This window comes from Macrotis lagotis, chromosome 2 (genome assembly GCF_037893015.1).
Source record: "Macrotis lagotis isolate mMagLag1 chromosome 2, bilby.v1.9.chrom.fasta, whole genome shotgun sequence".
Lineage (NCBI taxonomy): Eukaryota > Metazoa > Chordata > Mammalia > Peramelemorphia > Peramelidae > Macrotis > Macrotis lagotis.
This window is the reverse complement of record NC_133659.1, coordinates 20,006,399-20,021,964: the sequence shown is the minus strand read 5'-3', so window position 1 is coordinate 20,021,964 and position 15,566 is coordinate 20,006,399. Positions and strand designations below refer to the sequence as shown.

General features: G+C 45.4%; 1 protein-coding gene and 1 long non-coding RNA gene across 9 annotated transcripts in view; one reads left to right on the top strand and one right to left on the bottom strand.

The window, feature by feature from the left end:
- Nucleotides 1–8,094, bottom strand: part of MYSM1 (Myb like, SWIRM and MPN domains 1) — a 56,020-nt gene extending 47,926 nt beyond the window's left edge. For 4 of the 8 annotated variants that reach the window (XM_074221317.1, XM_074221316.1, XM_074221318.1 and 1 more), the window contains exons 1-7: nucleotides 8,007–8,094; nucleotides 7,331–7,409; nucleotides 6,967–7,037; nucleotides 4,858–4,935; nucleotides 4,722–4,745; nucleotides 2,258–2,336; nucleotides 300–398 (exon numbers count right to left, since the gene is read on the bottom strand). In XM_074221317.1, the coding sequence (XP_074077418.1) occupies nucleotides 300–398; nucleotides 2,258–2,336; nucleotides 4,722–4,745; nucleotides 4,858–4,935; nucleotides 6,967–7,037; nucleotides 7,331–7,409; nucleotides 8,007–8,077 (501 nt within the window). In that variant the 5' untranslated portion in view covers nucleotides 8,078–8,094. Of the gene's footprint in view, nucleotides 1–299; nucleotides 399–2,257; nucleotides 2,337–4,721; nucleotides 4,746–4,857; nucleotides 4,936–6,948; nucleotides 7,038–7,330; nucleotides 7,425–8,006 lie in introns of those variants that run through there. The other 4 variants (XM_074221320.1, XM_074221321.1, XM_074221323.1 and 1 more) reach the window with 4 other exon arrangements.
- An 823-nt stretch (nucleotides 8,095–8,917) lies between these two features.
- LOC141510934 (uncharacterized) lies at nucleotides 8,918–15,092 on the top strand. Its single transcript, XR_012475199.1, has 3 exons — nucleotides 8,918–9,864; nucleotides 12,676–12,769; nucleotides 13,407–15,092. It is a non-coding gene; the product is annotated as an uncharacterized LOC141510934 (long non-coding RNA).
- The last annotated feature ends 474 nt before the right edge of the window (nucleotides 15,093–15,566 follow it).

The window sequence follows — 15,566 nt, the reverse complement described above, 5'->3', positions numbered from 1 at the left end:
GACCTGTCAGGGTCTGAGCTAAGAGTTGGGGCTGATGTTATGAAATGGGGAATGATCTCCATGTACTCTACACTTTTATCTACTCGTCTAGCTCAGTACACTTTGACAGACTGACAGTGGTGCGGCAGTGGAGGCCACTCTGCAGCTGCAGATTCAGAATGATATTTTATTGCAAGATTTCAGTGCCTGAACCAAAAATACTTGTTTACTATTTACAACCTTCAGTGGATGGTGATTTTTTTCTTTGTTTTCCTAATATCACAATTTCCCAATAAGTACCCGATTTAGGTCCTCCTTACCTTCTTCTTCAAGTACTGTCTGGCGTAACTCCTGACTTGTAAAACATTGCGGCTTCCTATTAGCTTTGCAATTTTGGTCCACCTGTGGCCAAACTTAGCCTGCCCATAGCAAAAAGAAATTTTAAAATGTTTGTGTTAGTTTAAAAATATAGCCTAGATAGGCATGTCTTCTAAAAAAATTAGAACAAAAAAGAGGACCAGCCATCACAAAAACTATTTTCACTTTCCTTCTAAAGCTAATAAGCGAGACCCCAATGAATCCAGTCATAACTACTTTTGATCTGTGAAAGCAGAGGACCCTGGGCTGTTAAATGGCACAGATCTGGAGTTAGAATGAGTCTAGATCTTGTCTAAGACACCTGACCACATGCTGATGGCCAGGCCACTTCTCTTTGAGCAGCTTCCTGTGAAATGGGGATGATACTAGCCCCTTATGGCATGGGGTCATTGTGAGGATAACATGAAATAACAGGGGCAAAGTATTTTGCAAATCTTAAAAAAAAAAAAGATTCATGACACCCTAGCCTAAAAAGTGCAAGATATATGTTTTTTTTGGGTTTTTTTTTTTAGGTTTTTGCAAGGCAAATGGGGTTAAGTGGCTTGCCCAAGGCCACACAACTAGGTAATTATTAAGTGTGATACCGGATTTGAACCCAGGCACTCCTGACTCCAGGGCTGGTGCTTTATCCAGTGTGCCACCTAGCCGCCCCAATATATGGGTTTTTAAAAAACAAAACAATCCACCAATTTTCTACCTATCTATACAGAACAGCTTATATAGACAGAATGAACCTCTAAGGACAAAAGGCAGACAGTAAGTATTCATGAGAAAAGATAACAGGTTTAAGACCAACCAAATACTGCCCCTTCTGCCCAGGTCCAAGTCTTTCACAAAGCCCCAAACCCCTGATGACACCTGTCTACATGTCTACACTGGATTCTCTCTCTCTAATCTACGGAGGTGGGGTCTTTGGACCAATTAAAACACGACAAATGGCTCAGAAAAAAATGGGAAGAGATGTGGCTATATCTGCACTCATATTATAGAACCTCACAGTGAAGATGATATTGTAAAAAAAGCTTATATTTAAGATTCAATCATATTAATTTCATTGACTAATCTCTGAAATATAGAAACAAATTTCCAAAGGCCTGAAAAACTTCATTCTGGACATTCAACTGGATTTAATAGTAAATACACTCTGAATGTGGAGACACATATAGAGGATACATACAGGGAGGAGGTTTCACAATTGTACTGCTATGGACACTGATTTCCCCACAAACATTTAAAAAGATCTTTATGAAGCATTAATGTAAATAGGCTGCTTCTGGGTTCCAACCAAAATGAAGGCATCTTAATTGCTTACAGAATTCTAAACACTTGAATTAAAATGAAAATTTTTTTCCTTTTTTTTTTTTGGCAAGGCAATGGGGTTAAGTGGCTTGCCCAAGGCCACCCAGCTAGGTAATTAGTAAGTGTCTGAGGCCACATTTGAACTCAGGTACTCCTGACTCCAGGGCTCTATCCACTGCGCCACCTAGCCGCTCCTAAAATGAAAATTTCAGGCAATTGCTAATATATCATTGCAATCCAGATGGGCTGGAATCAGGTAAAGAAAGAGCTAAGAACTAGGAGGATTTGTCATCTTTTTCCTTGACATTTGGCATCGTTGAGCCTAATTTCTCTAGGTTTGTTCTAGGTCAGAAAAAACCTTCTTTGGTGGGTCAAAGCTGCTTAAAAGAAAACATAATGATTTTAGTGGCCTACTATGTCAATCTAATTTGTTATTTCATTCATCTCTAGAAAAAAAATGTGAAAGTTGCAATTACAAATACATTTTGAACTGAGGAACATTTGATCTCTTTACTACCAGCTATCACATCTATCTGTGTCTAGGAACAGCCAGAGCTTCTGGAAGAATTTTATCTGAAATGATGAAAAGGTTCTTCTTTACCAGGCCTTGCTCGAATAGCTCTTTTTCTCCCACAGTCCACTTGACTGAGTGACTGGCTGGCTTTGTAGGTGACTGAATTCTGAAAAAGAGAGGAAAAGAGATTGAGTATGGAAAAAAAAGTTTGCAAATAAACAAGTCGCATTCTATACAACTCTAAATCACATGGTCATAGTTTTCACTCAAATTCCAAGGTCCAAATCAGGGGAAAATTCAAGTTCAGGGGCACTTGGGAGGCATATTCTTTTGGAGGGACTGGGGGTAATACTAGGGAATAATATAAAGGAACCAGAGTGCCAGGCAACAGGCAGGAAGCTACAAAAACCAATACCTGCTAGCTCTTCAGATCATAAAAGTAAAAGCCTTGAGATTTGGGTCCAAGTTTTGCAGAAATCAAGTTCTCTTTTCTTCTCCCCTACCCTCCTTTCCAGAATTTTGTCTCCCTCCAATCTCTCATGTAATTAATAAGAAAACCCAAATGAGATAAAGGAGCTATAGACATCGACAAACTTTTTATTTATTTAGAATATTAATATCTCTCTCCAAATAAATAAATAAATGAAGAAATTAATGAATAAATCTATCTAGTCAGTGGCCTAGTTCACCATGTTTACCATATGACCTTAGGGAGGTAACCTAACCTGTCCACCTCAAATCGCTTTTTGAAAATATTGTAAACTACTCAAAATGTTCAAATCCATGGCAATTATGAGATGATTTTTGACAGGTCTGTGCCTGAACAAGACAAACGGAGCCCCATAAGCTCCTTAAGAGAGGAATTACATGGGCTTTATGAGGAATGTGAATGTACATCAAAATCTCTGGGGTAGAAGAAATACATTCAATTCTTCTCTTTTCTCTTCAAAGGAAATGACAAAAATGTCAAAAGGCAGGTGATCCCCAAGATAAGAAAGGAGACCTCAGTCCAGCTAAATGACACGCTTGGGGTCCAGGGTCCCAGAGAACTGGCAGACAGTTTAAAATAAGCCCCTGTCAGTGATAGATTAGAAGAGATGGGAGAGGTCAGACACTGGAGAACAGCAAATATTAACCTGATTTTAGAAAAGGAAAGATGAGTGAACCTGCCTGATTCCTGGAACAATTCTGCACTGAACATTAATGAGAGAGCTAGAGAATGGCAAACAGGAAGCCAAGAGCCAGCTCTGGTGTCCCCAACAGCAGGCAGGCAAGGCTGAATTCCCTTCCTTTTTTGATGTCCCAGAGATAGTCTTACTGAGGTTGCAACAAAGCTTTTGCTAACGTATCTGGCACTCTTCTTGTAGAGAAGATGGACAGACACAGGAAAGACAGCAATACAACCAGAGTGGGGCCTAACCACTCAGACAGCCAGCTTCCAGCCTGTCAGGTTCTGGCAGACCATACTAAGGATCTATGTATATATACGCGTGTGTGTGTGTGTGGGGGGGGGGGCTGAGTGATTTAGTCCTTTTATCAGAGACTTGGATAAAGGGATCAATGTAAAGTCCTGTCAAATGAGATAAAAGTAAAATGCTTGGCCCATTCCCTGGCCCAGAGAAGGCATTCTCAAAGTGCTTATTTCCTTTCCTCTCTTAAATGTAGATGGGGGAAAAAATCCATTTTACAACAGAGCATTTAGAGATAGAAAGTTTTGTGAAAAAGTTTTGAGGCCTGGGAGCTCGAGGAGTGCCATATGGGCAGCAGGAGGGGCAGAGCTTCCAGGATGGAGGTGGCAGTGCCATTGTCTTCTGCCTCACCACTGAGGAGTTGGAGGGTACAGAGGAGGAAGACCAGGATGAGGAAGAGCCTGCAGTCCATGGGCCTGGGTATGCTCAACTTGGCGAAGCCACAAAAATTATCTCCAAGGCTCTCATTTGGCCCCATCCACAAGAATTTCCAAGATTGGAACAGGAGGCCTCAGGTACCCCCTTTTGGAGATCTTCAGGCAGAGGCAGGATGCCACTCCATCAGGCACATGACCACAGATTCCTTTCATGTCCGTATCTGGCATCCTGAGGGCTGAGCTTCCTCCTAACTCCCAAATTCTGTGATTTTGTTCATTCCTTTTGCTTACTTAAGACAATTTTTGTCATTCCGTAAATTCATTGCTATGAAACATCCCAGAGAATCAAACAGGTGGCACCTCCTGGTGTTCTGTTCAGATTTAGCAAACCTTCTTACCCATGATCCAGATAAAGTCACTTTGACATTGCAAATGTCATTTTCCTGACTGACCCACAAGGCCTTGAATACAAGAGGCACACCCTATTGTCTGGCTGAAATTAAAAGCATTCTTAGACAAGTAAAGAAATGACACGCCTATTTTTATATTTCCAAAGGAAACCCAAGTTTCTCAATGTCTCTCATACTTTTACATAATCCATGGTCAAGAGAATTTTATCATACGATGGTTTACAAATTACTTTGAGGATAATGTGAAGTAAATCATACAGTCAAAAAAGACTTTAAAAATACAAAAAATACATACGTGAGTTTTCCTGATTTTTGTGGACTGTAAAAGATAAAAACAAGAAAATTATGGTTTCTGTAAAGTTTTTTTTTACTTTAATTTTATCAAATTCACTGTATTCTCCCAAGGTATTGTCCAACTGATTTTATTTTACCTTTTCATGTACTTTTTATTATTTTCCTTACAATCAAGCCAAAATTTGCCTGGAAGTGATTTGTTAGACATATAATATCTGTGAGGTTACTAAGGAAACTTCCTGAAAACATGAAATAAAAAATGAGGAGCCTTTCACATACATGGTAGACGCTAATATCTATTGAATGAACCTCAATTCAAATGCAGTGAATGGCATATGTTTATTGAAAATATGAATTAAACTAATTTTTCTAAAACCATATACTAATGATAAAGTGAATTATAGAAATCCATTTCTAGTTCAAATGAACTGATACCTAGATTTTTAACAGCATGGAAAGAATAAAGAGTCCTAGTAAGGCCTGACCTTGTCTGAACTTGAATGCCTCAGAGGGACTGAGAAGAGAATAAAGCAGTCTTATTCTCCTCGCCTCCCCCTCTCCTCCTGAGTGGATGAGATGGTCCAGTTGGCTTCATGAGGATTGATGGCTAGAATCTATTTCCCTCACATCAACCAAAGACATCAGAGTCACCTTCCTCTACAGTAGATATATCCAAGTGGCATGTGGCCCTCATATGGCATCATTACATTTTATTATTATACTTACTGGTAATATGGGTTACACTGAAGTCATAAATAAACATTAAATTCTATATGCAACCCTTGACCAGTTTTTGTTGCATGATGCAGCCCAAAAGAGCTAAAAGGTTGGACACCCATGCTCTTCAGTAAGGGCTATTAAGGGGTATTTTTATGGCATTAATATTTCTGACATTCTGGCGAAGCCTAGGACCCCTTCTTAGAATAACGTTTTTTTAAATGAATACATAGAATCACAAAGGACACCAAAAGTTTGTGAAGTTAAAGACTTAATGTTTTTCCCCACTTAAGTTCAGAGACCTGAAATCTGTGCTCCTTGGCCACCAGGTAACCAAGGATCCTCCCCCAAGTTTGTAAATGAGTGAACCACAGCATTTACAGGCCAGAATAATCATACCAATGGAATTCTATAACCTTATTCTGTCTCCCCAAATCTGAGGGCACAGTGACTCTCTAGATGACTGCTAAGATGGTTTGGGGGTCAGGGATTAAGAGAACCTCATGAAAACATGTCTGCCTTTCCTTGGTAAAATGAGAAATGCTGATTCCCTAGAAGAAAAAGCAAAAATGACTACTGAGGATGGGGTAGTGGGCGGCTAAGAGAGATGCTCTGATGTTGTCACAGCAATGACTGAGGATTTCAAGATCAGAATGCTACAACTGAAACAAACTGTGGTGGAGAGAGTCTGAGTCCACCACTGTCATTTTAAAGATGAAGCCCCAAAGACTCAGGGTGCTGATGTAATTTGAACAAGGCCGCACACAGCTTTTGTCAGTAGTAGAGATCAAACTTGAGTCAAGGTTTCCTGGTTTCCTATCTGGTGCTCTCCCCAGTGAACTCCTTACTACATGACTCTCAAGTGCCAGAAGTTTCTTTGTTCTCTTGAAGAAATAAGATCAGATTCCTTTATTCTATGATGTTTTGCTTTAGACCTTGAAGATTAACTTAAAGAGAAATGGTCAAAAATTAAACAGGAAAAGATGTTTTCACATAAGTGACTAGGAAGCAAGAGGCTTGGCACAAACGTCAACCTTCCCTTGACTTGGCTAAGTCTGAGGTGATCTGGGCCCCCAAGCACATTCTGTTTGAGGCTGCCTCTACGAAAGCTATTTTTCTCTCTAAAATGATACCTCGAAAGCGTAGTCAGGAAATTCTACTGCAACAGCATTTGATCAATCACTTTATTAGAACATCATTCTTAGGGGCATACCTGAGTAACCATGTTGCTTTGTTTTAACCGAATGTATCCAAAGCATTAGCAAACAACATGAGGTAGAGAATGCTTAAAATACAGTGGAGATGCCATGGTTTCTGGGAGTTACCATGGACTTTAAAATGTTGGTCTTTTGAGGTGAAAGCTTTCTCTTAATAGGGAATACAGTGGGAGACCCTAAAGACATTCAAAGAACCAGAGGCCTTTGTGACTTTTTCAGAAATGACCTACAGAATGACCATTAGTGTTCAATATTTGTAGCTTTTAAGATCTAACTTGATGAGCTTTTTCCCACCTAAGCATCAAAGGATACTCTTCTTCCAGTAACATTTTCTCGATGACAGCCTTGTTCTCAGCACTGATGGTATTATCCAGAGTCCAAGGCTATTAAAAGAGAAAGGTAATTTTTTTAAACTATAATTCCTTTTTGAGAAAATGTGCTTTATAGCAGATAAAAACGTGTGATGTCTAAGTGAAATGTTCCTTTATGACCTTCTTCAAGATCAAAAGAAAAGAGGTTTCTCATATTGTTTAAAGCAAGGAGAATCTCCCAGAGCGCTATCTACAGGGACTGAGAACCAAGACAGAAGCAGAAAAATGCGGGGTTCCAAGATAGGAAGCATCTTTCCAATGCATATCGAAAAAGCAAGGGGACAACCTTCTCATAAAACACTTACAATGAGGCCATTATCCGTTCTCCAGGTGGAGTCCAGGTAGTGATCTTGCTGTAAACCTGGCGCTGTATTTTCAGGGTTTCTGTAATCGATAAGAAAACGGGCACAAAGATGCTTAAAGCGGGTCAGCCTGGGGACTGTGCGTCCGCCACATCGGCTGGCCCCAGAGAGTTCTAGGCCCAGTCCCCGGGGCTTCTCTCGGGCGCCCGCCCCACTTCACGGGGACACACAAGTGCCGCCACGAGGACGCGGCGAGCACGGGTGGAGGCCTGGAGGCGAGGGGGCAAGCGGCGGGGCGGCGGGACGCGAGGCGCGTGTTCAGGCCACGAGAAGGCGGAGCGGCGCCTCCGAGCCAGAGGACACCCGGCACCGCGGGAAGCTGCGCGGGGCCGCTCGGAGGGCCGGCGGGGCCGGGGGTGCCGAGGGGGCATCGGCCGGGGGCAGAGCCGAGCCCCGAGCCCCGGGGGCCAGGCTAGCCCGCCTGCCCGGGCTCCGCTGGGGGGCTTCTGGCCGGCGGAAGCGGGGCTTCCCCGGCCGCCGCCCCGGCCTCGGCCGCCGCCTCTGCGCGATGGGGGAGGGGCCGGGCCCGCAGCCACTTCCGGGAGCCCGCGCCGCCCGGCCCCGACCCCGGCCGCGCAGAGCGGACCCCGCCCCCCCCCGGCCCGGGCCCCGGCCTCACCCGCGTGGAGGGGGCGGCGGCGCCACCCCCGGGTCCCCCTCGACATCCACATCCGCCTCCTCGGCCGCCATGATCGCCACTCGCGACCCCGCCGCGGCCCCGCGCGACCCCGCACGCGATCTCGCGAGACTTCGCGCACCGCCCCCCCATGAGAACTGGGCGGGTCTGCACTCGGGGGCGGGGCCCTGCCGGCAGGGTGGTCACGTGCCTCCGGGGGAGGGGCCGTGGCCAGGAAGCGCGCCCGGTAGCGCCCTCCCCGCCCCCCTCCCCCCGTGCCCGGCAGAAGCCGAGCTTCCCCCCGAGGCCCGAGGGGCCCCCGGGCTGACGTCATTTTCCGGGGGGCTGCAGCAGCCTCCCCAGCCCACCTGGCGGAGGAGGGGCTCCCGCCTGCGGGCCCCCCCCCCGTGGTGCCCCGCCCCAGGGGCCGCGGGCGGAGGGAGCGGGAGGCGGGGGCCGGGAGGCGGAGCCCGGGGAGGCGGGGCCCGGGAGGCGGGGCCCGGGGAGGCGGGGGCCTGGGAGGCGGGGCCGCGGGGCGGGGCCCGGGAGGCGGGGCCTGTGAGGCGGGGCCTGGGGAGGCGGGGCCCGGGGAGGCGGGGGCCTGGGAGGCGGGGCCTGGGGAGGCGGGGCCCGGGAGGCGGGCCCTGGGAGGCGGGGCCTGGGAGGCGGGGCTGCGGGGCGGGGCCCGGGAGGCGGGGCCGCGGGCGGAGGGAGCGGGAGGCGGGGCCCGGGGAGGCGGGGCCCGGGAGGCGGGGCCTGGGGAGGCGGGGCCCGGGAGGCGGGGGCGGGGCCTCGGGGCAGGAGGCGGGCCGAGACCCGCGCGGGGCACCACGGGGGCGGGGCGGGGCGCGGAGGGCACCAGGGGCCCGGGATGGACTCGGGCCGCCCCCACGGGCCGCCCCCACGGGCCGCCCCGGACTGGCCCTGGGCGCGTGGCCGGAGCTGCCCCGCGCGGGTCTCCTGCCGCGGGCCGGGGGAGCCGGGTTCAAGTGCGGCCGCACACGCGCGGCGCGGGCGGGCCGTGGGGAACCCCCGTGGGTGAGACCACCGTGACGGCGCCAGCCCGGCGCTCCTGCGCGCCGAATGACTGCAGCCGGCCGGCACCCCCACTTGTCGGGGATCGGAGGGAGAACGGGGTTCTTCAGGAGGAGCCGAGTGTGAATCCTGCCTCAGGCCTTGGGGTCCCCACGGGCCACACGGGGATAATAACGCTGAGGAGCCAACAAGCCCGAGCGGTATAAAAATGCCGCCGTGGCAGCGCCGCGGACCAGCCCTCGAGGTCGGCGCCCGTGTGACGCGTGGGGAGCCCCAGCTTCGGGGGCGGCTTAGCCCCGGCTTTTAAAGCACTGTTTGCATCCGGGTCTCCGCTCAAGTTGGCATCCCTTTCCGAGTTATTGCCACTTCTCCGTCCCACCCACGAGGAATTTCTAGTCTCGGTGGGCCAATGAGCTAGATGCCATGAAACAAAGCCGTGCCCCTGGCAGCGACATTCAGCAAAGCGCCCGTGGTGAAGGTGGCACCGCATAAGGCAGAGAGCCAGCAAGTGCCCAGAAGAAGCGGCGCTGCCGGGAAAGGGGAAGGGACATGCTAGGGATGGGAAATCCACGGGAAGGGTGGTCACGGGGCCTCCCTGGAGCAGAGGATCTGTGTGAGTGGGCTTGCTAGGGAAGGGACAGGGCGGGCGAGAAGAGCCTCGAATGCCAGCCTTGCAATAGAGCAGCGAGTAGGCTCGTGGTGCTTTAAGGCTTACAAAGCACATGGCGAGTGTCCTCTCGTTGGGCGTTCACAATAGCTGATACGCGTGGATATGCTTGTTTTACAGATGAGACTTATGGGCCTTACCCAGCTACTCCATACAGAGGTGAGATCCGAATTCTTTTCCGACTGCAGCTGTAGGGCTATGTCCACTGTGTGACCCAGCTGGCCCGACAGGGGACTCTACAGAAATAGGGTGACGATCAGCTGTTGTTGCTGTTCACTTGTTTCTGACTCTGTGACCCCCTTGGGGTTTTCTTGGTGGAGATGGGGAGCGATTTGCCATTTCCTGCTCCAGCTCACTTGACGGATGAGGATACTGAGGCAAACAGGGTGAAGTGCCTTACCTAGGGTCACACAGCTAGCACATGCTGAGGTCAAATTATGAATTTGTCTTCATGACTCCGTGCCCAGAACTATTACCCCACCCGGCTGCCCAATAATATACAGTATTGGATGTAAATCTTGGCTCTGTCTGATTGATGATGATGATGATGATGATGTCTTATCTTCCCAGCAGAGACAGAGACAGAGAGACAGAGAGAGAGAGAAAGAGAGGTAGCTTTAAAGCCCTGGCTCACTGTTCTGAGTTTCAAAAGAATTTTGTCTCTGAGAGCTTAGATTCCAAGAGCAACAGACTTGTATTGACTCAGACCTAAGACTGAATATATGAAGGTGCAGTTCTAAGAGAGCCTCTGGGATTGAAGTGAAAAGAAAGCTGGCAGAGACCACTCTTCCTCTTAGGGACAAGAAGGACCATCTCAGCTGCCCAGTCCAGCAGAAGCCTAACTGGGACAGTGATGAAAACAATGTATGATTGATTTGGCACCAAATACACTCATAGCATTATAGATTTTAAGTAAAAGAACCTTAGAAACCATCAAGTCCAGCCGTTCAAATAAGGAAACCAAGATCCAAGAGACCAAACTTTGTGTTCTAGGTCATAACTATAGGTAGTAAATGAAAGGATTAGCTTGTGACCCCAGGTCCTCCAATTTGAAAAGGAGTAGACAAGGCCATTTAGAGCAGATTAATTATATCACCAGAAGACCTTAATCACCCAAATAACATGGGGAATATGCAGTGCACCTTTACATACAGGATTAGGTCACATGTGTTCCCTATGTGGGTCACCACCACATGTGTCTCTTGACCAAACATGTGCAATTTGCATGTGTGATTTTAATATGTGGCCTTTCTTCCTGCAATGATGGGCATATTTGTGGGAGAGTGTGCCCCAGGATTAGGTGAGGGGGGACTGCTCTACCAGTATTTTTCTTATTATGATAATCTATTAAAACCCTCCTTTTTTTTAAACCTAATTATATCCTTTGGCCAAGTAGTTAAAGGAAGCATTTGGGAGAGGGGCGCCATTGAGTTTTGGTTCTGAGTCAATATAGATTCAAAGACGCCTTTAATACGAGATAACTTTTCTTGGTGATTTATGTGGGAGACAAAGCTTCCTTGGTTCTATACTAGTATTTCTAACTCATATTCCTCTTTCCCCCTCTTCTCTACTCTCTCCTTTATCTTCCACCTCCCACTTGAAGATGACTCCCCCTAAGCCTGTTCTCCAGACTGCTCTGCCTCCTCACAAGCCTTGCTTCCTCCCCCATAGTTCCCCTTTAGGTTTTGTTTTTCCCCATGAGAATGTAAATTCCTTGAGAGTGGGGACTATCTTGTTCTCTTATATTTTTAGCCCTACTCTTTAGCACAGGGCTTGGGACTATGCACACCAAGTAAAGGATCTGTAGATCTAACTTTTTTTTTTTAATACCAAAGGGATTTTTGTATACAATACATATTTGGACAGTTTACATGTATATAGACACGTGGGAATAAAGGGCATATAGATGCATATACATACGTGCACACACATAGAAAAATCTCTGTCTCTCCCTCTCCTCTCTCCTCTCTCCTCTCTCCTCTCTCCTCTCTCCTCTCTCTTCTCTCTTCTCTCCTCTCTCCTCTCTCCTCTCTCTCTCTCTCCTCTCTCTCTCTCTCTCTCTGCCTCATAACCAGAGTCAGGACTTACCCCCATCTTTGGAGGACAGCTTACCTCTTCCTCACAGCATTCCAAAGCTAGATAGCCCCATGCCTCCCATCTCCAGGTCCTCCGCCAAGCTGTAGCACCCCAAGGACTGGAGGTTAAGAAGGCAGATCTTAGGAGGGGAGCCCAGAACAGGGTGATTTCTATGGGTGGAATTCACAGCTTTCTATTTCTTGTGAAATCTTAGTCTTCTCTGTTAATGCCGTCATCTCTCATTGTCTTCTCCAAGTCTGACTGCTGATCTCAAACCCCCTCACACACAGGGCTAGTAGATGATTGGGAGCTTATTCCTTTCTTCCCTTTGCCATTTTCAGCTGGTTCTTCTATCACCATAATTCAGCACTTGTGTCTCCTCCTTTCAAGTTCCCTCCAATTTATGCAAGGTCTTGTGACTGCCACCTCTGACCCTTTATCACCTTCCTTCCTAACGAGGGATTCATAGACTTCTCCTTTCCAACCCCTGCCCCCTTCAAGCACTTTGGCTCACTACCTGGATCTCCTCATTTCCTGTGACCTTTGACCACACAGAAGTGGTCAAATTTTAGACTTTCCATCTCCAGTTGAATTTATCCCAAGGGACAAAATTCTCAAGGACTGATTCTTTTCACAACCCAGTATAAATGTCATTATTGCAGAGACAGCTAGCTGTTCAAGTGGACAGACAGTGTTGGTCTTGGGTTTCAATGACCTGAGTCCTGATCTTGCCTCCTACATACTTAGCAGTGTGAATCTTGGGAAATCTGTAAAAGGAGAATAATCATAGCACACACCCCATGGGATTGTTGTGAGGATCAACTGAGCTATTGTCCAAGTCATTTAAAGTATGCTATAAATGGCAACGTCACTATGATTATTTAACTTTGACAGGTGAGGAAACGGAGGCTCAGTGACATGCCATAGCTTTCCCAGAATCACACAATTAGAAGATGACAGACGGAGCAGGCCTCTTTAACAACTTCTGGTGAGTAAAATGGTCTAGGATAACCTGAACCACTTGGGATTAATCAAGGTGTTTTCCAAAATTTCCCATTAGAAACTTCTAGAATTGGACTCTTATCATAACAGATTGAAAGCAATGGTCCATAAGCAAAAGTAGTATGAGATTTCCAAAACTTAGTCTTCACTGCTAGAAGTTAGGGGAAAAGACTCCAAAACCCACAAAGTGGGCCAGCTCAAAATTTCTCCTAAAAAACTTTGTAACAACAAACTGAGTTTAATGGAAATTCATCACTTTCACAAAGGTGGTTTTTCTTTATGATGTCAGTCATATTCCCTAGTCTAAGAGAGAGAGAAAAAAATGAAAGCGGGTGGGGAGGGAGAACTCTGTCTTCTAGAACACACCTACAAAAATACGAGATCTTTCCAAACTTATAAAACTTTATTTTCTTGCATTTTTGACTTTTTTAATTTTCAAAAACTACAGTTACAATGTAATGAATATTGAGAAAGCCAAAGGCATATTTGCCAGCCCAACTTTGACATTTATGAAATAAAAGCCGCCTTGTACAAAATAAATGACCTTGAACTTAAAACCCGTGAATTTTCTCACCATGTAAACTGCTAGAATGGCCTGTTTAGACTTTTTTTTTCTTTTCTAGGCCTTGTTTCATCAATTCAATTCAAAGAGTAATAGAAATTCCATTTGCCCAGCTTTGCAGGTGTCCTTTAAAAAATAAATCTCAATCCTTGGTGGAAAAAAATTGGCTTACTGCTTAAATTACTATTGTTGCTTATTAAACAATTATTATTGTTTAAAAATCACTTTTCCCCCCCTTTTTCTTGCAAAAGCAGAATTATAGATTCATAGAGTTTAAGAGAAGCCCAGAGGTGATCTAAGCCAAGCCTTACCTAAAGCATCAACAATCTTTGCAATTTCTACAAGGTAAAGGCATCCTTTTGTGGTGGCTATTCAACCATGTCATACTTTATGATTCCCATTTGGGGTTTTCTTGGCAAGGATATTGGAGTGGTTTGCAATGTCATTTCCTTCTCCAACTTATTTGAAAAATAGGAAACTGAGGACAGATTTGATCTCAGTTCTTTCTGACTATCCAGACCCAGTACTCTGTCCACTCTTTCCATAAAGGCATCCAGCCTCCACTGAAAGACCTGCAATGATAGAAAACTTGGAGAAGGCAACAGATTATGAAATAATAGTAACTTCCATTTTGATAGCATTGTAAGGTTTTAAAGTATTTTCCTCACCACAGCCTTAAAAGGTAGATAAACTATGGATCACTGCTCTCATTTTATAGAAGAGAAGGATGAGGTTTGGAGAAATTAGATGAATTTCCCATAGTTGCCCAGCTAATAAGAAACAGAGGATGAATCAGAGTCTCTCAGGATTCAGAGCTCACTGTTCTTTCCTCTTTGGGGAAAGCTATAATTATGAGGGTCTTCTTTCTTATGTGACTTTGAGGTTTTGTATCCCCAGCATCCAGCATAACATGGTGCTTACTAGATATTGGTTGAGTTTTGTTTGTTGTTGGATTGATTGATTGGGAGTCTTAGCAATGAAGGATTGAATTACAGGATTATGTTGGTAGTGAAAGGGATGTCAGAAATCTTGTGATGATTGAGTCAACAAGACCTGGTGTCTTAGGGAGGGGAAAGAGTCATGCTTTTATTCCTGGGTACCTGGGAGAACCGTTGTTGCCCTTCACGGGTTGTGAGATGGCCCTCCCTGTTTTCCCACCTCTCTACAGACTATTAGATTGTAAACTACCTGAAGTACCACTTTGACCCAAAGGGATCAAAGAAAAAGAAAAACTCTGATATGTATAAAAATAATTATAGCAGCTCTATTTGAAGGAACAAAGAATTGGAAACTGAGAGAATGTTCATCATTTGGGGAATGGCTAAACAAGTTGTGCTTTATGATTGTGATATAGTACTATTGTGCTGTGGGACATGATGAGGGAGCAGTTTCAGAAAAAACCATGGCAAAACCTCTACAAACTGATGCAAAGAAAAGAAAAGAGAACCAGATGATCATTGTGATAGTAACAGCAATATTATAATGATGTTCAACTATAAAAGACTTGCTACTCGGAGCAAGACAGTGATCTAAGACAACTACAAAGAAGCCATGATGAAAAATGCTATCTACCTCCAGAGGAAGAACTGATAAACTCTGAGTTCAAAATGAAATACAATTTTATCATTGTCTATATTTTTTGCAATATGGCTAATATGAAATATATTTAGCATGATTTCACATATATAATTGATACCATATTATTTGCATTCTTGGTGGGAAGGAGGGATGGGAAGGAGGAAGAGAATCTAGACACCAAAATTTTTTAAAAAATTAAAAATAAATAATATTTTTAAAAGTAAAAAAAATAAATAAATAAATTTCTTGAAGTCAGAGACCAGCTTTTGCCTCTTTGTACCCCAGTTTGTGGTACAAAGTAAATACTTATTTTATTGATTGATTGATTTAAATGGACTATTCCCAAACCTTCCCTGCTCCATTCTCAATGAGAAAGTGGCTAGAACACTAAACTGAGGGAGGAGAGAGTTAGATCTGGGAAGGACCATGGAGGACTGCAGAGAGTGTCCAATACAAATCTCTCATTTCAAATATCAGATAGGAGGCAGGTGCTTTACTGACAGCAATCTTCTGACACCATCCAGGGGTCTTGCAGGTAAGAATCCGTTTCTAATTTTGATTCAATAAAGGCACTCTACAGAATAATGGGGGAAAAAAGAGAATTTATGACTTTGCATTAAGGCTAGCTCACCTTTATTATATT